The sequence below is a fragment of the Rosa rugosa genome, chromosome 2, assembly GCF_958449725.1.
Source record: "Rosa rugosa chromosome 2, drRosRugo1.1, whole genome shotgun sequence".
Classification (NCBI taxonomy): domain Eukaryota; kingdom Viridiplantae; phylum Streptophyta; class Magnoliopsida; order Rosales; family Rosaceae; genus Rosa; species Rosa rugosa.
The window spans coordinates 48621844-48642927 of NC_084821.1; the positions used below are offsets into that span (position 1 = coordinate 48621844).

The following is a 21084-nucleotide window of genomic DNA, read 5'->3' on the forward strand; positions in this document are numbered from 1 at the left end:
ATTGCTCGTGTTTGGTGGGTTTCTTTTTAACGCACGCTGATTTTATATTTTCATTTTTTTTGGTTTTGCTAGGAAATATAGCGAGTATACTTTACAGTAAATAGATGGAAGTAAATTATATATAAAAAAATATATTGATTTAAAGTTATTTTATCTGTTAGGAAGTTAAAATATATATTCATTGAAAATATTATCAATATCGAAAGATTGAAAAATTATACTTCATTCATTGTAGTATTTTATATTTGTTTGTTCAACCTTATTTTTTGCCCCCACTCACAACAATTTCTGCGTCCACCACTGTTGTCTAGTATCAAATCCAGAAGGTCCCTTTGAAGCGATTCCCAAACTGAACCTGAGGTTATTATTCCCTTTCTCCCGGGTGCTCGTATTTTGCTTTTTGGTCATTATCTCTTCCATAATTAAATAACGTTAAGATATTCTTTTTCTTGTTACGAACTTACGATCACTCTAAAATTGATCTAGAATCTATATACTTTTATAGTATATATTCCCAGCTGTAATCCCTATAACATAAAGCATCCCCACGATCATGATCAAAACTAAAAGGGAAAAGGATTATTAGGTCCCACTATTTCTCAATCAATCTGGATTAGAATTTCATGCAACTTATATCCGGATTAGGATTTGACATATATAGTTTTGTACTACATTTTGCTTACTTAAATTGGTCAATAAAGAAGAAGCTAGCAGATGATGAGATTGTAGAGATTCAGCCGACATGTTTTTACCATCTTCCTAAAGAAAACACAAAACCAGAACTCCAAATCCAATTATCCTACTTCTGCCTTACTACTAATTAAAATTGCTAACACCAGGGATTTCAACAGGGAACTGAAAACTCATAAAAAGTCCAGCGAGGGATCGATTCTCGCTACCATGTCCAGCAAGTTGTCCCTTCAAACACAACACCACCTTCGGTGACTTGTAGTAGTCCAGTATCATAAAAAAAATTACTCGAAATTTATTCACAGCCTTCTTTGGCACGCAAATTCATTCATGTAACAAGAAAAACCCTAAAAGCATACAACTAAATTCCTGTGCTTCCTCTCAAAACTGATATGATTATAAAGTATATATAAACAGAAGTGAAATAATTTACATCAAGAAATAATATACAAGGCATGACGTAAAATCCAAAACATGATGTACAATTGTGATGCTAATTTTGTCAGTTCTGATATCCCTCCGGCCAGTTCACTACCAAAAGGTTCTGCGGGATTAGTATTCTTCTTCGACCATATCCCCAATTTAACATCATATTACCATTGTAGACAAGTCGGTGATTACAACCCTATTTCCAAATTTTCTAGGAAATATTTCTCACTCTATCTTATATCATCGTTTTCATTATCTATGAGTAATACTAGATTATCTTTTAAGCATCACTAGTTTTCCACCATTTTTCATCAACAGTTCTTATTCCAAGCAATCTCAGTCTGCATCCGTTACTTCTGCTTCAACATCAACAACTGCCGTAGAAGAATCCTTCTTCCCTGTAACCCAGTTTCAAGCTCAGAACATGTAATGATTCAGCATTTACAACTATGCAGAATGTACAAGTACAATTTTAATTTCATCTATCATTACAGGTTTAAATCTGTCCTGTATTAGATAAAAGGGAAGACGCACAATGTTAATATGACATATTTTCAAAGAGAATGGTGACAAGCCATTATAAGAATTGCAGGAAGAAAGTATGGAAATGAACAAGAAATAGGAATGAAGCAGATGTTAATATCATCAGATTCAAATGCAGGCTGGTAATGCTACGATACAATAGATGAATGATAATTAAGAAGAAAACAGAAACCTGTTTTTGAACGTGTGTAGTCATTAAATGCCTGGCCAAATGTTGTAGATCGATTAGAGAAATTCACTGGGTCCATTACAAACTTGTTGTCCACCACTGAAATTAAAACAATGTCTTCACACATGAGGCAATGCCAACAGTACTTTCACATCAGATACTATAGCAAACTTATTAGTTCAGAAGATTAATCCTTAAAAGCATGCCAAGAAAGCAAGAGCAGCTCCTACTGATGGTACGTGGACATACAGAACGGAGGTAAAAAAAAAAAAAAATCAATGAAAGCATAACCACTAGTTACTGAGTTTAGATCTGAGATTTAGCAACATAAAAGTATGGGTTTGTACAAAGTAAAAAGATGTGTTGCTAGTTGCACCGGTTGCAAAAACTTCTTCATTCTACCAATAGGAGAAAGATCCATGAAGGGTTTTTAAACTCAAATAAACAAAAAACAAATTGGTTCACCTTAAACTCAAAAAAAAAAACAAAAAACAAATTGGTTCACCAAAGTACAAAAAAGTCCTGTACTATAATTCCTAGTGGCAATCCCAGTAAAATGTCTACAGTCTGAGACGATTAAAAACACCAAAAGCAGAATTCATAACACAAGCGCAAGAAACCCAAAGACATAGAATGTACCAGAGAATGGCTGACTACAGTAGGGGCACTGCTGCATACCATCATTTAAAGTAGATCTGCATAAACATTACAACATTCCAAGTTAGGTGAATTATTATACATAAGAACGTTGTATAACGTAAAGATAGACAATTATAGGCGTCCATAAGTTAGTTTGACATCATAACAGATTCCAACAGGTCTTACTTGAAAATCTGAAAATCATTTCCGCAGTTTGGGCACTGCAAGTACATCACACATAAAATCAATCATCAAAGGCAGAAAGACACCAGGACTACGAATATAATCCTTTAGATTTGAAAATCACCATCAGGATGCTATACAACAATTTTTGGATGAAGAGTTCAACGATTTTTTTACATTAATGAGTGATCCATCTCGTACACCAACTCATTCTAATATCCTATAACATGCATTTCCCCCATATTTCTGACATGGGAAAGAATGAACTGATCATGATACACTAGATTTTTATCACCTATCTTCATTGTCTATGTAAAAAGCACCTCTGTGATACAGTTACTCAGTTACAATTACCTATATTATAAGACTTGTATATGGATAAACTAACTCCAGATGCTTGCAAAAGCATTATGAAATTATCTGTGATAATATTTGAAGCTTACAGAACGAATCTAAAATATTTGTTTTACTAGAGGAGGCTCTCAAATACCTATTTGCTTTACTGGGGGTCTAGGTAGGTATCAATATTTTTTCTCAAAAAAAAATGTAGGTATCAATATTGTAGTGATCAACATGGAAATTAAAGCACTGGAGCAACAATATTCAGTTGTCAAAGCAAGAGCAAATACCAGTTGCAGAAACTATAATGAGCTTTAAAAAGTGAACAAAAGCCAAAAAAAATTGAGGTATTCTTACACTGTCTTGAACCATATCCCGTCCTGCCCACCACAGAAAAGCACCCAAACCAACAATTGGCACAAGAAATGCTATGAGCTGCATGTTGAAAAGGCATCAATTTCATTACTGTGACAATAGCACAATGAGTATATTCAACACAAATAGAATACCCAAATGGAAAGAAAGAGAGTACCCAAATGGAAACAATAGCATCCAAAAGCCAACCAAGCTGCCCAGTAAATGAAAGATAAGTCAACCCAATAGCCACAGCTATATTACCCAACACCCTAGCAGTAGTTCCATCATCTTTCCCACCACCACCTCCACCATTAAACCCAAACCCCTGATTAAACCTCACCACAACCTCTCTTTTCTTCTTCCTATTCCACCCCTCATCTTTCACCAAAATCCCATCTCCACTGATAGACCCTCCCTCCCAAAAAGCCCTCAACTTTAACCTGTTGAGCTTCAAAGAAGCAGTCTTTGTTCTGGGTAGAGAGCAATACTTGATGGGTTTGTTGTATGTGTCATTTCGCAAACTGCTCAACCTGAAAGCTAAGGAATTGATGGAGATTTGAACAATGGCTGTCATGGAAACGGTGGAAGTTGAAGAACAGAGGAGACCCCTATATCTAAAACACTGGTTTTGAGATGTTGATAGAGGATTTCATGATAGAGTCATGATGGCCTGGATTAAAAACTAAGAAGATAATTTTAGCTTTTCTACTTTCACTATTCACTATTCACTATTTGTCACCAGATAAGTGACTTGACAACCGTTATCAGTGCTACGTCTATGTGACCCATGTGTGGCCAACACTATTGCACTTCATAATTTAACATGCAGATAACATACATTTGTGATGTAATGGCTATTTTTCTAAATGATTTTAAATCTTTTAATTTTTTTAACAGACTGAGAGTTAATTCTTTTTTCAGACCAGAAAAAAAAATAGAGTTAAAAGTTAAAACACGGGCAGATAACACTTGACCTGATAGCCAACATTAGAATCTTTTCCAAGACGAAATGCTAGAGACCAAAGTGAAATTTTAAGGGTGAAATTCACCCCAAGTTTCATACCAGACTGTTTTAATCAATATGATGAATCGAAATATCTAATATGGAAGCAAAAATTTTGAAGCTTCTTATTTGAACCTCTTTTATGGCACCTCGTTGGTAGAAAAACGTTCGAGAAACTCTATCGGTTTCTTTTCCTCAACTTTTTGTTATATTTTGTCAGGATGAAGCACAGGTAATTTTATTACCGTACAATAACAAAACTTTCTCATTGAAAATATGGTTACACTGATAGAAAAAGCTGGAGCATTAACAAGGATTTATTCAGTACTGAGTACTATATTGAACTTGCTCTTCAGTATTTTGACAAAGGTACAAAAACACTAGCTCACGCAGAATAAGGTATCTTCAGCACCATATATGCATCCTGTCGAATATGATGGATATATTTGTGGACATTCTGTAAATCGATATTGAAGTGAAGACATTCAGTGCACAAAGATGATTTTGAACCACACTGATCGGCTCCTAAATCATTCTGTCTTCTTATCCCGTTTTGCAGTTGATATAGCATCATCTCTATAAGGTTCAGCACCGTAGGCATACTTCTGAACAATCGAGAAGAAAACCATCTCCACACACACTAACATGTTCTGCAGAGCTTCCTCAATATGCTCCACGTCTAGCCAAATATGATGAGATCGAATTATTTTTAATGCTACAAGAATATCAAGAACAATTCCCTGCACAATCCATTGAACAACTGCTTTGTCAAAGTACACAAAAAATATTGCTCTAAAGTATCCTCATACTAAATAATAATCAGCTGTCCTACTAACTGAATCAAGTAACTTGTACTAATTGGAAATATTCAAGAAAATACAGCATGGGTGATCTTTTGAAACCAATACCGGGAATACCAGTTTGTTATGCGTATACTAAAGTAAGTGCCAGATAAATATGAGAGACATGGGTCTCAAAACAATACAGATACAACGGTATCAGATAAAGTGGTCGGACACCTCATAAAACAAAGAGGAAGCTTTACACATTAACACCAGGATTAGAACCAGCATAACATTGGACAAGAAAGGAAATAAACGTATGATGTCCTGGACTCATAACGATCTAAATCTGGAGATGTTAAAGATCATATTACAAGGGTTCCAGAATACCACAATCACTATAACGTCACTAATATGCTAGATCTTGCAGGTGTATAACATGACACAAATAATCACGAAGGAAGAATGCAACATGTATATAACTTATAAAAACAATTTTGCTTTAGGATATTATACAAGAGAAGTTTATCTGCCAGAGAATAAGAATAGTCAAACACAAACCTGCATGACTATCCAGTTGTAATTTCATGCCTAATGGCTAATGAAGGTTAGATTCCATTGTCAAAGTCTATAAAACCTACAAAAACCTTTATCCACAATGGCGTTCTCTAACTTGATAATACACACTTGACAGAAGTATGAACTTGTCAGGTTATGGCTTGACAATTGACATAAAGGGGAGGAGAGTGAGAATTATTAATTACCTGCCAAAAGCAGAAGAAGACAATCCCTTTGATGCACAAGAACTTAGCAAGAGGTTTGTGTGGTGCCAGCTCCTTATCAAAGACATGGTAGAAAATGACAAGAGAATACAGAGCCAGTGACACTGAAATGTTCAAAATCATAGTGAATGTCCAGCTAACCCAAGTGGGATATATTCCAATAAGTTGAAGACTAATCATCAAGATGGAGCACACAGGGCGAATAACAACAAATTGCCATGTCCAGTATTTGAGAAGCTTCAGTGTATGATGGTTCAAACGAACAGAGCGAGGCTGCATTTGATAGATATGAGTCAGTACAAACCCAAACATATCAAGGCAAATAACTTGACTACACAATAGCTAGTTGCAATACATCTGGGGAATAAGAATTAGCTATATACACACTAAAAATACCAATTTATGATAAGATTGAGGATGTCTCCTAAGTTGCGGATCTTAATCTGATGAAGAAAATTCAGGAAAGCACATCATTCATTCAACTGAGTAACACAACCAGAATCAGTGAAGAAATTTCATTTACCACAAACAGAGTCATTGGAAACGAATGGTGAATCTCCCTCCCTTTGATCTCATCAGGCACTATGTTTTTACTTATAGATATGTTCAAGTAGCTATACAGCAAAGCCAAGAACTTGGCTATCACCTGCACATAACAAACCAAGAAACTCAGCACTAACAAACTAAACCCAACTCTTACTTTACTCCATACACAAATGAAAAACTATACATCTCCCAAAATCGAAATCATACCAAAGCTTCATAGCACTCCTTGACCGAGTCCAAGAACATAAAGAAAGCTTTGCTTCCCTGGAAATCAATCAAGCCCACATAGGAATCTATGGCATACAAGGGGGCCATAAGTATAATGACCAGTATGGCCTTCTGCTCCTTTGGCTTCTTCCAGCAGAACAAGTGTTCTGAGAGAAGCTGTACTGAGAAATGCAGTGTAAGCATCACACAGAAAGTGGAGCCCAGAAGAGTAATCTGTGCAGGGTTTGCCATTTGTACTCAAATTTTGAGTCTTTGACCACCCAGAGGTGGCTCAAGAACTGGGTCCTGCAAAAGGGTGGTAATAGTTTTGATTAGGAACTAACAAAAGCAAATTAACCCAGAGTTGCTCTAATCATGAGAGTCATATGTGGATGCAGAGCACAAGAAATCATGGATTAGTGACAACCCAGATGAGAATACTATAGTAGGGACAGAAGAGAAGGATGAATTCATTGAGGAAGTAATATAGAGAGAACATATGATATGGTGAGTGTGTAAAGAAGATGGACTAACGGTGGTTTTGGCTGCAGAGGAAGAGATCGACGCCTGGTTTTCTGATGATGGAGATTTGCTTGAGTTTAATCCAGAGCGACCAAGGAAGGAACCGGAGACAAGATCAGTGTTCTACTTTGAATATGAATCATGACAACCTTGACTGCCGCAATGAAATGATTGAGTAAGAAGTGAGTTTATATAAAAGAAAATCTGTTCTGATGTCAACAGCGGGGATAGCTCAGTTGGGAGAGCGTCAGACTGAAGATCTGAAGGTCAGGTGTTCGATCCACCTTCACCGCATTATGATTTTTTTTTCTAAGACGTGACAAGCAAGCTCACCAAGTCATCAGTATCCAATATCCACTGGCTTGTCGTTAGCTCATCAATGAGAAATTCAATAGGAAATTAGGAATGTCTGCAATTTCCCTAATACATCTATCTGCAGATTGTTGCACATATCTAAAATTTATCTATGCCTTCCATAATAAGCAAGCGCATCGGAACATTCACCTCGTTATCAAACAAATGTATGCATCTTCTCTTCCAGATGCAATTTTTCACTCTAGCAGCCTCAGCTTGTTTCATCCGGCATCAAGTGATGCAAAAAATATTGACAAAATTGCAAAATGCGTGGCAAAAATCAAGGTACAACACTAGGCTAAGAAAGTACACTTTCTTTCTTAAAGGTAAAGTGACTGGAATTTCTATCATATGGAGAACCAAATTGTTTGCGGTTTGCCCCTTGAAGCAGTATCCTCATTTGTCTCCTGGGATTCACATAGTAGCTCCCTTCCAATAAACTAAGCCTCCAAGCTGATGATACAGTAACACAGGATTACCCAAATTTAGTAGATGACCACTATGAAATCGTTTAATAATATATAATTTGAAATCCTTATGTCCAAGAAACTCACACAAAACAAAAAATGACAGGAGTTAAGCAGCAGAGCATCTAATAAAAATATAAAATCCGCTATACCTTCTTTCGAAAAAATGATGTGAAATGCCACTGCTGCTGTATTTTGAGCAATTGCGGCAATGACATATCTTGAGACTGCCATACCATACTTCTTGCTTTGCAAACTTAGAAATCAATAACTTCCATATCAACATTCCATTCCATAATCGTGCTGTCAGCTGTCCTCATTGGAAAATCTTCGTTCTACATTATATGGCTTTTAAAACCTCTCCAAGAACTAGTCCCCACTGAGTCCAATGGGAGCCACCCTACAATACAGAATCCAACAAAACAACTGACATTCAGGACACAGTAACTGCATTAATTTTATCTGAATCTCAAGAGCCTCAGACCTTACTTCATAATTGCAGAACAGTAATTTTTGGGTTTCAAGCAGGAAAATATACCGTATCAACAAGCACTTACCTGGCAAAATACAGCGAATGGCTCTCTTAATGGTCCATCACATGAAAGCTCACTTGTACTCCCATCAACAAATGTTCCATCAGCAAATATCACCTGAAAGATGTAACCAACTCAAATTATTGGAAATGAAGTCATAACAGATTAGCTTCCAAATGCAAGTTAAACTTGAACTGCAACTTTGTAATGCAAGATTTGCCACCCCTCTGGAAATAAAGTTATCCACATAGTGACCCAATTTCAATGTTCAGAAAGATTCACTAATGCTATTATGCAATCTTGGCTTTCGAAGTAGAAGGTACCTAGTGAAGAGCTTAATAAAAATTGTGTAGCCATGCAGGTATTGAATTCATAATTTAATAGAAGTTGCCGGATACTTGTTTCTGTTCTTGTGAACAATGCAATATAGGAGACTTTAGTCCTAAAATATTGTACAACTGAATGTAGAATTAATGTGGCCAGACCTCTGATGCATATCCAGGAGTTGTGCCAGCAATTGGTTTAGTAAATGAACCGACTGGGGAGCTCCTCTGCACAGCCTCACAGAAAGCAAGAAGACGCTCACGATTTCCAAGCTGTATGGCCTGAAAGAAATTACATATATTTGAGATTTGCTTCTATTTCCAGCAGAGCATACTTATTAACAGCCATTGTCATTCAGCATAAATCTATTTGACGAAAAAAATTAAGTATACAAAATAGCAGACATTGATAACCCCAGACCATAATGTTTTTTAGACGTTCACTTGAAAAGGATATAAAATAAATCACAATAACCTGTACAGTGTCATGGCGAGGAACACGAGGAAGGGGCTGGACCTTATACCCTTTGGAAGCCATAACTTCAGCTACTAGGAAAGTCCCCTATTATTTACATGGGGAAAAAAATAATTAGTTACAAGTTGAACTAGTAAAAATTAAATGTGAAACTAGGAAGTGCAGATGCCAATACCTTGATAGCCTCGCCAACCATTTGAGGTGAAAGGAACAAACCTTGGAAAAATGCTCTCATAGTGTGACCAGGAGTTGAGCCACAATCAACTGCAAGGCCAGGTGCAGACAGACGAGCTGCTGCTGCTTTTACCCATCTTTCTCTTCCTGCAACATATCCACCACATGGGGCTATAGTTCCACCAGGATTTTTTATCAAACTGCCAGCAATTAAATCTGCACCCTGAACACATAACAGCATTTTATTGCCTTTATCTTTTTCTTTCAAAATAAGAGATCTAAAGTCGATACAAAATATGTCACGCACCACCATTGGAGGTTCAATGCTTTCCACAAATTCACCATAACAGTTATCCACCATGACCAGGCAGTTAGGATTCTGCATCTGTTTAATATAAGAAGAAAAACAGTCTAAAGTTTAAGACAGTGGAAGTGGGGCAGGGAAGAAATCGCAGAGTTAACAAATACAAATTTCATAAATATAGAATATATCATTTTCTGGATACTGCAGAATGACTTAGATTACAACAACGGAAGTGTCAATGAAATTCTTCCAAGATGATAACCCCTGTTTTGGTTAATTTATGATCGAATCCGAATAAAGAGCATTTGAGTTTTAAAACGATAATGCTATATAAAATAGAACACTATCTTAATTCGATAGAGGTCCACATTTCGTACAGTTTATGGTTGTTGCAGTTATTCACTTTATGAAACACTCTCCCTAGAAAGCCAGTTACATGTAATTCTATTGGACATTCTGAGAAATTTACCTTAATTATCTCAATTGCTCGCCTTATATCATCCACACTTAAACTCTGACGCCATGAATAACCACATGACCGCTGAATGAGTGCACATTTTGTTTCAGGGTTCAAAGCATGCCTAAGCGCATCCCAGTCAAGGCCACCATCTTCAGCAAGCTAAAATGACACCAAAAGTGAGAAATTTGACGAAGAACAGCCAGAAATCTTAATGAACTGGTATAATTAAGAACATACTGGAACTTCACGGTATTTCACTCCAAAGTCTATCAAGGATCCCATGCCATGAGAGTCTCTCTTTCCAATAACTTCCTCCAAGGTATCATAGGGAGGACCAGCAACTGCCAAAAGCTGACATTTAGATTAGTCTAAGTCTAAATCATATTCCCTATACAAAGCGGACGAAGAACAAAATATGGCTGCAGATAAACTTTCAATAAAGTCCATCCAACATCTACTAATAGCTCACCTCATCTCCTGGCCTTAGAAAAGCAAACAGAGCACAGGTTATAGCATGAGTTCCTGAGAAAAACTGAAGGCATTGGAGAAGAGGATTAACAAAGTATTGCAAGTACCTCTACAAAGTAAACACAACACTTTGTACGACAAACCTGTGAGCGAACTATTGCAGATTCAGCGCCTACAATTTCTGCAAAAGCTTGGTCAAGAGCTTCACGTCCCCCAGCTTCATCGTGACCATAGCCAGTACTTCCAGCGAAGTGCTGATTGTAGACAAGAAAATGACAAGGGACAATATATATCACATTTTATCATTTCATAGTTATGGCCAACCATAACAAGAGACACAAATAGGGCATTCGACTTTATACACGCACACGCACACACAGTTCAGCCGTTAATATATACCATTGTGTTATATAAACATGTAACAGTAAGGATAACTACGTTTTATGTATGCATATCTTGGATATATATGCAGTGCATGGATATAACAAACTGTAAATGAAAAAAAAAGCCATATAAACATAGTACACATAAACATGCAACGGCATAAGATGCACAGTTAACAATTCTCATAACATGGTGAGGCAACATAATATATGCTTCCTTCCCAAGGGTTAAAGTTTACATCAAAAGCACTCAAACAAGGGTCTCACATCCAAGTCTACTATGTACCCATAACCATCTCGGGCATTACATTCAAATGAAGTAAAAGCCTACTCACATGAGATCCAATTCGGGCATTCTGGAAAGCTTTAAGAACCCGGGTGGTATTGCGTGCTACCAAATTATCCACAGCTCTGAACTCTGAATGCAGGGCATCCACTGCTTCCACAACCTGCATTATACAAAAGATGAATCCACTTAGTTCATTTTCCCAAATAAAGCTTTTAGTGCCTAACACAAAATTCAGCTCTATATCAATTCAAACCATGTATACAGTGACTATATGTACTTCTACATAAATAAAGGCTTGTAGAAGATGGGTCTGTTTAATTGCTCTTGGAGTCTAAAAAACATTACGTGCCTTATAGCCTATGCTGATTAATTTACCAACAGAAGAAAACAATATAGAATTTGCCCATCTAAAATAATGATCAATATGATCAGCATTAATTTATCTAGCCTAATCATAAGACTAGGATAAAAGAACATTAATCCTTTTCTAGCTTGCCCACATTTTATCAGGAAAACAAAACAAGACGCTGACTTTTAGTTTTAAAACAACTGGGTTTTGAGAAAACATGAGTGGCATTTATAAGTCACTACTCTTCTTGCATCATTTCATATATTTTCATGCCTCATCCAACATTAGCAATAGAAAACTTAGCATTATAATACTTGGAAGTAATTTGCTGCACTCACCCAGAAACCAAACAGGAAAAAGAACAACTTAAACATCTGGATATAATGAAAATAAGAAGTATGAAGTAAGAGCAACTTACCTCTGGAACAAAAGGACTGTCTTTCTGATAACAATGGTGATTGGTAGGGACTGAGACGGAGACGGGAGAGCCGGAACGAGTAGTGGCCATGGGTACAGAAGCTCTGAAAGTGAGCGCAGGATAAGCAGACGTGGCGCAGGATAAGGCCCACATCCTCAACTAGTTTGTAGTTTGAAGGAGACGCTGAATTCTCAGTGGGTTTCAGGACTTTGTCGATAATAACGTTTACCTGTTTGGAACGCAGGTTGGTTGTAGCGGGTTGGTTTTTATTTCATTTCCAAGGCGCCGTTTTCGAGTGTCTCACATAACAAACATGTACATGGCCGTGACCACTTACCCGATTTTAGGCTAAAAATTGTCCACTTACTCCACTAAGAGTTTTTTAACTCCATTTACCCAATCTAACATTCATTGACAGTTTTGCCCCTATTTTAATTAATAAATTACATCTGTCTCTCTCAAACTCCCTCTCTCTCAGACTCTCTCTCTTCGATCTATTTTCTCTCTCCTCCCCCCTCATCGATCTCTCCCTCCCTCCCTCCCACCTCCGGCCGGCGATATGTTGACCACAGACCCGATCTCTCTCTCTCTCTCTCTCTCGCGGCTCAGACGGCACTGGACAGCTGCAGAAGCTGCCGCCGTGGGAGAAGAAGATGGACACCGTCACCATGCTCGTGGCGGCGCACCGCTACGTTCAATTCCTCCAGCCTCAGGGCGCCGCCGTCCGTGCCATGCCCATCGTCGCCTCCAGCTCCGTGCCCGTCTTGAAACAGCAGCGAGACGAGAGAACACTCCTGCGAGATCGGCGCAACCTCCACTTCGCCGGTCTCCGATTTCACGGCTGCCTCGAGCTCCTTGAATGCCTCTGCAATTTTCCTCAGCGGCTTCTCGTTCGCCATTGCAAACTCTCTCTCTCTTCTTCTTCTTCTTCTTCTTCTGTGAAATTCTCTCAAGTTCTTTTTTTTTTTTTTGTAAATTTGGCAGAAGGATTATAAGGAAAGAAGAAAGAAGAATGAAAAAAAAAGTTTTATTGAGTAGTTATACATGTCTATTGCGGGGCAATAATATGATTATTGGGAGGCAATAATATGCATATAAATTGATCAATTGTGCCTGTAGTGTATTCATTTTGGTTTTGGGAGTTTATACAATTCATTGGACGGCAATAATATGATTTTAGGAGGCAATAATATGATTATTGGGGGGCAATAATATGGTTACTGGGTATTAATAAATTCAGATGCCGAAATCCGGTCACCAGTCCGGTAGCCGGTCGCCGGATTCCGGTCATCGGTCGCCGGATTCCGGTCATCGGTCGCCGGAGTCGGCGCCCGGCCACTGGTCACCGGAGCACAGCAAGGTGGAGGATGACTTCTCTCTCTAAGTGAGAAAGAAGGAGAGGGCAAAAAAGTCTCAAAAATAAATAAAAAGAATAAAAAAAGAATTAATTGGGTATTAGGGAAATAATCCCTTAGAGTGTTTTGGGTAAATGGGGTTAAAAAACTGTTAGTGGAGCAAGTGGGCAATTTTAAGCTAAAATTGGGTAAATGATCATTTCCCCTAATACATAATACATAATACCATTTACACAATTTTATGATAAAAATTGCCCACTTACACAAACACTCTAAGAGATTGCCCACTTACCCAAAAACTCTAAGAGATTATTTCCCTAATACCCAATTAGCTCAGTGGTTAGAGCACCCACTACCTAATGACGAAGTCATGGGTTCGAGTCACCATGGGGGTAGGAGTGAAATCCTTTGATCCTCTTTTTGTAAAGAGAAAAGAGAAAGAAAAAAAAAATTAATTCTTTTTTTATTCTTTTTTATTTATTTTTAGGACTTTTTTGCCCTTTCCTTCTTTCTCACTTAGAGGGAGAAGTCATCGGAGACCTTGCCGGACTCCGGTCACCAGTGGCAGGCCGCCGACTCCGGCGACCGGACTAATGATCGGATTCCGGCATCTGAATTTATTGCCCCCTAATAATACCCAGTAATCATATTATTGCCCTCCAATAAACATATTATTGCCCTCCAATAAACATATTATTTCCCTCCAATAATTATATTATTACCTGCTAATAATCATATTATTGTCCTCCAATAACTATATTATTGCCTCCTAATAATCATATTATTACCCCAATAATCATATTATTAACCTCCAATAGGCCCTAAACAGGAGAGCCCTGAAATCTGAATCCCCCTTTCTCTTCTCTCTCTCTCTCTGAGAAACCTGAAATATGAATCCCCCTTTCTCTTCTCTCTCTCTGAGAAATTTAATATCGATGAGATTTATATTCAAATATTTCTTCTTAGAACGTATTGATTTGACCCCATAAGCGGGACCACCACCCCATAGCATGTTGCCGCCAGAAGCGGAACCCTCGAACATCTGGTGGGCACTATTTCTATAGAGACAAAAAAGCGAAGCGAAGAAGGAGAGAGAGAGAAAGAGAGGTGCAATGTCTCTGCGGCCGAGCACAAGAACCGAGGTGAGGAAGAAATCGTACAAGTCAGGGGTGGACGCCGACGTTCCTATCCGACCCGAATTCCCATATCGGGACCAGCGCCTCCGGGAGCTTCCAGCGCGAGTAGTAGCGACTGGGACAGTGGGCTTTGATGGTGGGCTCGAGGTCGGCGAAGATTGCGCCTGGGACATGCTTGCCGGCACCGATCTCGGAGAAGAAGATGGTGGGCTTTGACGGAGGGCTCGAGGTCGGCGAAGATTACGCCTGGGACATGCTTGCTGGCACCGATCTCGGAGAAGAAGGTGCTGAAGGCGTCGTCGCTCGGCATCTGGCCGTCCGGCTGGGGGGGGAAGGGGGGAGAGAGAGAGAGAGAGATTAAAATGAGGGTAATTATGTCAGTAGATGTTAGATTGGGTAAATGAGATTAAAAAACTCTTAGTGGAGTAAGTGGTCAATTTTTAAGCTAAAATTGGGTAAGTGGTCATTATCCCTAATAAAAAAAAGGCTGGTTTTCGACTACAGGCTGGTTCATTTTAACTCAATTAAGGGCCGCCGGCCTAACCTTTCTCAATGTTTGATAAAAATTTGTTTACGTCTACCTTGGGAAATATTTGGTAGGTTGACCCTTACGAACTCTAGATAAGTTTTTGTTAATGTCTAGACTTTTTACTAGTTTGTATAATAAATCTATTGGTAGTAAATAATCAATCGAGTACTTAGAGGGGGATTCCATGTACATGTTTTTCTGTTTTGACTAAAACAGTTAGGTATCATTCTATAGTATTTAGGTTCTAATGTATAGATTATTTATACAAATTTTCAGCCAAATTGATGATCATTAAGGTATCGAACTAAATTAAATCAATAGACGAACCAAATCTATCTAACCTGAAACATTCATGTTTATACTTGTAAATCGCAGTTATGAATGCCTTAAAAATTATCAATTTGGCTAAAAATTTACAGAAATGATCTACTCATATAGATCTAAAAACTGAACGGTTGAGTTTTTTTTTTTCTTTATTCCTTTGCTTGTAGTTTCCGTGATTTATTTGTTCAATGTTTTAGAAGTTAATTGAACACACATTTGCAATTAAGGAATTGTGAAGAGGTTCATGTACAATATATAATTAGAATGTGCATTCAATTATATGATGAATGTATTATCATTTTTGGTACGGATGAATATATTATTTTTTTACAATAACTGTTTTTTTTTCAATGAAAATCAACATTTCTCATTAATAGTCTCAAGCTAGAGCAGTACATTACATACATTTCCACTGCCTTGAAAAACAGAGGGCAAATAAGAAAACGTGGTATATATATCTAGTACCACTCATTAACGAACATCCATGCTCACATATTCTAAACAGGCTTATCTTACTATGATCGAAACGATTGCATAGTAAATAAGCATAGTACATAAAAGACTTAAAAGGAAGGCTAAAGAAAAGCCTTATGAGCCCAAACCCTCCACCAGGATCCCATAACCGAAACCCTAGTAAGACGGAGCCCGCCTGTTTGGTCCAAACTTGGGCCACAATCCACAATCGTGACACCCAATCTATTTTGAGCACCCAAAATGATCTAGGCACCCAAAGCTTCCCAGAATTGGGCTGCAAACTTGACCTGGGCCATACAGCAGATTTGGGCCGCCCAATCGAGTTGGGCCTCGAAACTGATCTTGGCACCCAACCCAGAATGAGCATACCCACTCCTACTCCGATCACTGTCACGGCCTCCACCTCCGCCGCACATACAAGATGTAGGCCATCTCATCTCCGACCCGGATCCATGACCGAATTCAGATCTCGCAAAACTCTAATCCAACACTGAGAATCAGCAAGACTTTCGTCCACCTTGAGACGCCCCCGACGGAACGCGAACTGCATCACTCTTGCAAGTTGGAGCCGGCCCACCACTGACTTTGAAAGCCAGAACACCGCCACCTTGCTCCAGGAACAGAAACGATCCTTCGTCTCATCCACCAATCGACAAAAGCCGATCTCCTTCCACCCTGCATGCCCGCAGTTAGGCTCTTTCAACCGTCCTCTGCGTGGTCGGATCCGACCCGGATCAGCATGGCAGCCCATCACCGCAAGCATGTAATGGAAAGATGTACCACCCACCGACACCTTCCAACACAGGGAGAGCCCATCACTGCAAGCAATCGCTCGTGCTTTCACCAAGTCAGAGTACAAATCTGCAGTCCCCCCTATGTATTGCACAATACCTGTTATCGGACGCAAAGCAGTTGCGTTCTTTGGAGATCGGCGCACGGGCTCCACCTGTATAGGCCGGTTCTCGATGCCATTTGGGCAGCTTACCTTCTTCCCCTCTCTAGGCGAAAATGCAGAGCCGCTTAGCTGTACTATTGGCGCAAGGGAGCGCCATTGGAAGCCTGGCAAGCGGCGGCTAGGGCAGAGCATTTTTTTTTATAATCTGATGCTTTAGTATTATATTGTTCTAGTATGGCCACACTTATTCTTACAATAACTGTTATTTATGTTCAACACTCTTAAAATAACTGTTGCTAAAAATAACTAGTATTATTAAACAAAAAATGGATCTATATAACATCTTTCTAGTCACGTGAAAAAGTCTAAATTATGTTCACCAAACAAAAAAAGTCTAAATTATGACTTTAAGAGTGTTGTTCTTCACATACTAAATTGTTATTAACACACTTTTTTGCTTTTTTTTTTTTATTGTATAAATTATCCATAATACGTTGTTTGAAGAAAAGTTGCATTTAGAATATAAAAGTTGTGTTGATAACAATATGAGGTGTGTTAATATCAAATCTTTAATTTGAATACATAAGATTTTTCAAAAATAATTGTTGCTTTTCTCTCTGACCGATGACAAGAAAAATAATTGTTGCTTTTCATTAATAACTGTTGCTTTTCAAAAATAACTGTTGCTTTTCTCTCTGTGGAGGGACTCGATCGTTTGGGGAAGAGAGGTGTGTCTTACACTGAACCTTTACTCCAAGTTGACGATGGGATGCAGCTTGTCCTGCAACACAAAAATGGTCAACTGATTGTCTCGCCAAAGAAGAAGAAATTGGATAGACCAAAGGGAAGTAAGAACAAACCGAAGTGTGCAAAGGTTCTGGAGAATGAGTTCCAGGGTAGAAAGTCTAAGAAGTGGAAGCTTAGGGAAAGTGATCGCCCTGGTCAAGTGCTGGAGGAAAAAGAGATAAGCAGTACCTCTGAATATATGGAGCAGCTGCCGACTGATGGTGGCATTTGTGGGGATGTTGGAGCTTCATCCTCAACTAGTAATGTTTAAATTTTCATAGGTCGCAAAATCTAGTTAGCTCGGTTGTTAACTTTTATATTTCCTTGCTTCTGAGCTCCTAGATTTTGTAAGAATAAAGGTGCTTATTAGTCCTTAAAAGGTGGGTGTACCCGGGAGTGCGTAGGTTCTATGTTAGTATAGGTCATTTGCATGTCCTACAGGACGGCTCTTTATGTCGGCCCCTATGGGTGTGTCGTTTCTGGTACTGCTTGCTGAACATTAATATATCTGACCTCCTTGAATTCAAAAAAGATGACAAGGTTCATGCACACATAATAAATGTGTTCATGCACACAAAATAAAAAATTCATTTGTCATTAATAATATGTGAACAAGTATTTGCTGGAATTTAAATAGTTCATGTACTTTTATTTACGAAATGTATCTTCAGGTCTATATATAATTCATTTGTCGAGGCAACAAAGGGTACCCAGCTTTTGATAATTTGAATAAGAATACTTGGAGAGAATTTCACTAGTTTTTGTTTACTTACTTATTCTCTTCAGCTTCTTGAGAGGATTCCTCTATTTTCGTTCATCTCAATTGTTTCCCCAACATTTCTCTTTGTCTCGATCATCTTTTTCTAGGCTTTGTATGGTTGTTTAGATGCACCTGATGAGTACATTTCAACCTTTTCTCTCACCCATATTTCCTATTCAAGGTATATTTGGTTTACAATTCGCAAGTTTATGAACAAATGCTTATGTTTACCAATGGAGTTTTTGCTTATTGGGAAATAGAAGATTTAAGCTTGGAACTTCATTCAACATTGTGTTTGGTTAGTTGATTCTACTGAGATCTTTGGTTGATTAACTTTGATGACAATCTAGAATAATCTATATGATAGTGTAGTTTTTGGTTTTTTTTTATTCAAACACTTAATTGGTGTGTTTCTTTGAATTACATTATATAGGTCCAAAGAGATCATCAGCTGTAAGGAGAAACATTGCAGCTCAAAATAATGAGATTCAGATCCAAAGACCAATGCAAACCTTGTTTGGAGAAGAAGAGTTGACTCTGGTCCGGACTATAGACGGATTCAACCAAGGTGAAGATGCCATTGAAGTCTTGTGCGGTTGCACCGACAAAAAATATGGTGACACGATTGGGAAGCTTATGGTTTCCTCGATTGGGCAGTTCATAATCACTTGTGAATGCCCTCTTGAGCATACCAAAGAGGACAGAGAGAATAGTACATAATTTCTTCTAGGGCTGGGTTCGGATCGGTTCTGTCCAAAAAACTTGAAAACCGAGTCCGAAACCGACACTGTCGGTTCGGTCCGGATTGGTGTTTGCAGAATGCTGAGACCGATGAGAAACCGACCCGAAACATTCGGTTTGGTCTGTCAGTTTTTCGGGCCAAGAAATCTGGCAGGAATGCAGAAACTGTAAAGCAGGAGAAAATGCAGAAACGCAGCAAAACTGTAAAGCAGAGAATGCAGAAATGCAGCAAAACTGTAAAGCAGAGAATGCAGAAATGCAGAAAACCTGTAAAGCAGAAATGCAGCAAACTTGTAAAACAGAAAATGCAAAAATGCAGCAAAACTGCAAACTACAAATGCAGAAATGCAGAAAATCGTAGACATGTACATATTATCGGTCCGGATCGGTCCTAATCGGTTTGGAGAATATGGAAACCGAGACCGATCCGAAGGAGGGATAAACCGAACCAAGAAATTCAGCATTGAAAACCGACCCGAATGGTCGGTTTCGGTCCGGATTGAGCCGGTTTCTCGGACTCTCGGGTGAAAACGCCCACCCCTACTTTCTTCTTCATTCCTTTCCTTGCTTTTGTACTTCTACTACTTGCTCTTGTTATGTCAACTTAGTGCTTCTATATTTGTAATGCAGAGATTACTGAGTCTACTGACCCAAGAAGAATGACACCAAAAGAATTTAAGAGCCATGCAAGGAGTGGAGTGAGAAGATGGAAGAGTAACATCTGGGTTAGGAAGGAAGGCAAAAAAGTCTCTTCAGAAATCAGGGTTGTTGAGATACTACAAGTACGCTGCGAATGATAGCAACTGGGACCGTAGCAGATCAGATTTCGTCCATCGAGATGAATTCCTTGGCTGCTCTAAGTGTCAGAAAGAGCGAAGGTTTCATTTGCGCACAGTGGATGAGTGCAAAGCTTTCCATTAAGCCTCGAAAAAGATAAATTGGAGATGCGCTGACCGCTATGAAAAGTGAGTTGCCTCTCTTATTGATATTGCATCTTTGATGTCTCATATATGTGCAGTGCTAATATATAAAGACTTGATGGTTTTTTTTCTATGCTTCATCCAGAACAAATTGCGAAGATGAAGAAGAGCGTGTCGGTCGAAAAAGCTACGGGAGATGTCCTCATGCCCCAACCTGCAAGGTTTGCACCTCTTGTGTGTGTTTGGGTTGCAGCATGTGCCGCTTCAAGGACTGTGATTGCCAGACCTATGTTGACTACATTCAGAATGTGGAACCTTAAAGTCCAAATTTTTTTCCTTGCTCCTTCAGTTTGCCTCAAAACTATGAATTTGAGGCTCTCAATGTTATGACTTATATTGTGCTAGCTTGCATTGAATTTGAGAATAAGGTTGCATTTTAATCTAAATTTTTTCGTCATGAACATATTTCTTTTGATGAAAGAAATTAGAATATTCAAAACCCTTTCCAGCTTATCCCGATGGAAGATGCAGCTCGGTTTTTTATCCTAATTTCAGACCTCCCTTCAATCCAAAGCCAGTCATTCAAAAATTTTATGAAGACGAGTTGTATAGCTGCTGAAGGGTTGATTCGAAATAGTGAGGTGATTGGTTATGTGGCTTTTCTATCAATTTGGTGTAGGAAGAAAGTTTACAGTAGAGCTATGCTCATGATATCTTTGATTGAAGTGGCTTTGCGGTACAACTTTGACAATGTTAGTGTCGAATCAAATTCTGCTGTAGGAGTCAATATCTAGTGGTCAAATTGACAATGGACATTAAGACATTCTCTTTATTTGGGTTTTCACCTTTTTTTTCCCGTCCACCTGAGTGTGTCCGTTAGAGAGACACTTAAAAGAAGACAAAGATGGCCTCTTGAAACTGAGATTAGTTATTGTTTAGTTTTCTTGTTGGCATTAGCCTCCTTGTAACCCAAACA

The 21084-nt window shown here is 38.5% G+C and overlaps 3 protein-coding genes and 1 non-coding gene across 4 annotated transcripts; 1 reads left to right on the top strand and 3 right to left on the bottom strand.

Moving 5' to 3' along the window:
* Nucleotides 1–1083: 1083 nt before the first annotated feature.
* LOC133731955 (uncharacterized) lies at nt 1084–4034 on the bottom strand. Its single transcript, XM_062159405.1, has 6 exons — nt 3525–4034; nt 3350–3427; nt 2657–2691; nt 2471–2526; nt 1835–1930; nt 1084–1517 (listed from the first exon to the last, which is right to left on the bottom strand). Exons 1-6 carry the CDS (start codon nt 3921–3923, stop codon nt 1456–1458), a joined length of 726 nt encoding a protein of 241 aa, XP_062015389.1. The 5' UTR covers nt 3924–4034; the 3' UTR covers nt 1084–1455.
* A 471-nt stretch (nt 4035–4505) lies between these two features.
* Nucleotides 4506–7346, bottom strand: LOC133731957 (uncharacterized). Its single transcript, XM_062159406.1, has 5 exons — nt 7204–7346; nt 6670–6975; nt 6440–6562; nt 5899–6189; nt 4506–5092 (listed from the first exon to the last, which is right to left on the bottom strand). Exons 2-5 carry the CDS (start codon nt 6919–6921, stop codon nt 4883–4885), a joined length of 876 nt encoding a protein of 291 aa, XP_062015390.1. The 5' UTR covers nt 6922–6975; nt 7204–7346; the 3' UTR covers nt 4506–4882.
* Nucleotides 7347–7412: 66 nt separating this feature from the next.
* On the top strand, nt 7413–7485 carry TRNAF-GAA (transfer RNA phenylalanine (anticodon GAA)). Its single transcript has one exon. It is a non-coding gene; the product is annotated as a tRNA-Phe (tRNA).
* A 205-nt stretch (nt 7486–7690) lies between these two features.
* On the bottom strand, nt 7691–12440 carry LOC133732756 (uncharacterized). The gene is made up of 13 exons (XM_062160342.1): nt 12189–12440; nt 11468–11581; nt 10893–11003; nt 10751–10813; nt 10519–10632; nt 10291–10440; nt 9825–9902; nt 9519–9740; nt 9344–9430; nt 9031–9150; nt 8570–8662; nt 8165–8412; nt 7691–7998 (listed from the first exon to the last, which is right to left on the bottom strand). The coding sequence occupies exons 1-12, from the start codon at nt 12339–12341 to the stop codon at nt 8353–8355; spliced, it is 1365 nt and encodes a 454-aa protein (XP_062016326.1). The 5' UTR covers nt 12342–12440; the 3' UTR covers nt 7691–7998; nt 8165–8352.
* Between the last annotated feature and the right edge of the window lie 8644 nt (nt 12441–21084).

What these genes read in the sequence shown, in the direction of transcription:
- LOC133731955 (XM_062159405.1), bottom strand. Translation starts at nt 3,923, where the DNA reads ATGACAGCCATTGTTCAAATCTCCATCAATTCCTTAGCTTTCAGGTTG. An exon ending in AATGATTTTCAGATTTTCAA is followed by an intron (nt 2,527 to 2,656) that starts GTAAGACCTGTT and finishes ATGTTTATGCAG; the next exon opens with ATCTACTTTAAATGATGGTA. An exon ending in CTGTAGTCAGCCATTCTCTG is followed by an intron (nt 1,931 to 2,470) that starts GTACATTCTATG and finishes TTTTAATTTCAG; the next exon opens with TGGTGGACAACAAGTTTGTA.
- LOC133731957 (XM_062159406.1), bottom strand. Translation starts at nt 6,921, where the DNA reads ATGGCAAACCCTGCACAGATTACTCTTCTGGGCTCCACTTTCTGTGTG. An exon ending in AGGAGTGCTATGAAGCTTTG is followed by an intron (nt 6,563 to 6,669) that starts GTATGATTTCGA and finishes TGTTATGTGCAG; the next exon opens with GTGATAGCCAAGTTCTTGGC. An exon ending in TCTTCTTCTGCTTTTGGCAG is followed by an intron (nt 5,093 to 5,898) that starts GTAATTAATAAT and finishes TGGATTGTGCAG; the next exon opens with GGAATTGTTCTTGATATTCT.
- LOC133732756 (XM_062160342.1), bottom strand. Translation starts at nt 12,341, where the DNA reads ATGTGGGCCTTATCCTGCGCCACGTCTGCTTATCCTGCGCTCACTTTC. An exon ending in ACAGTCCTTTTGTTCCAGAG is followed by an intron (nt 11,582 to 12,188) that starts GTAAGTTGCTCT and finishes TGTATAATGCAG; the next exon opens with GTTGTGGAAGCAGTGGATGC. An exon ending in ATGCCCGAATTGGATCTCAT is followed by an intron (nt 11,004 to 11,467) that starts GTGAGTAGGCTT and finishes GTCTACAATCAG; the next exon opens with CACTTCGCTGGAAGTACTGG.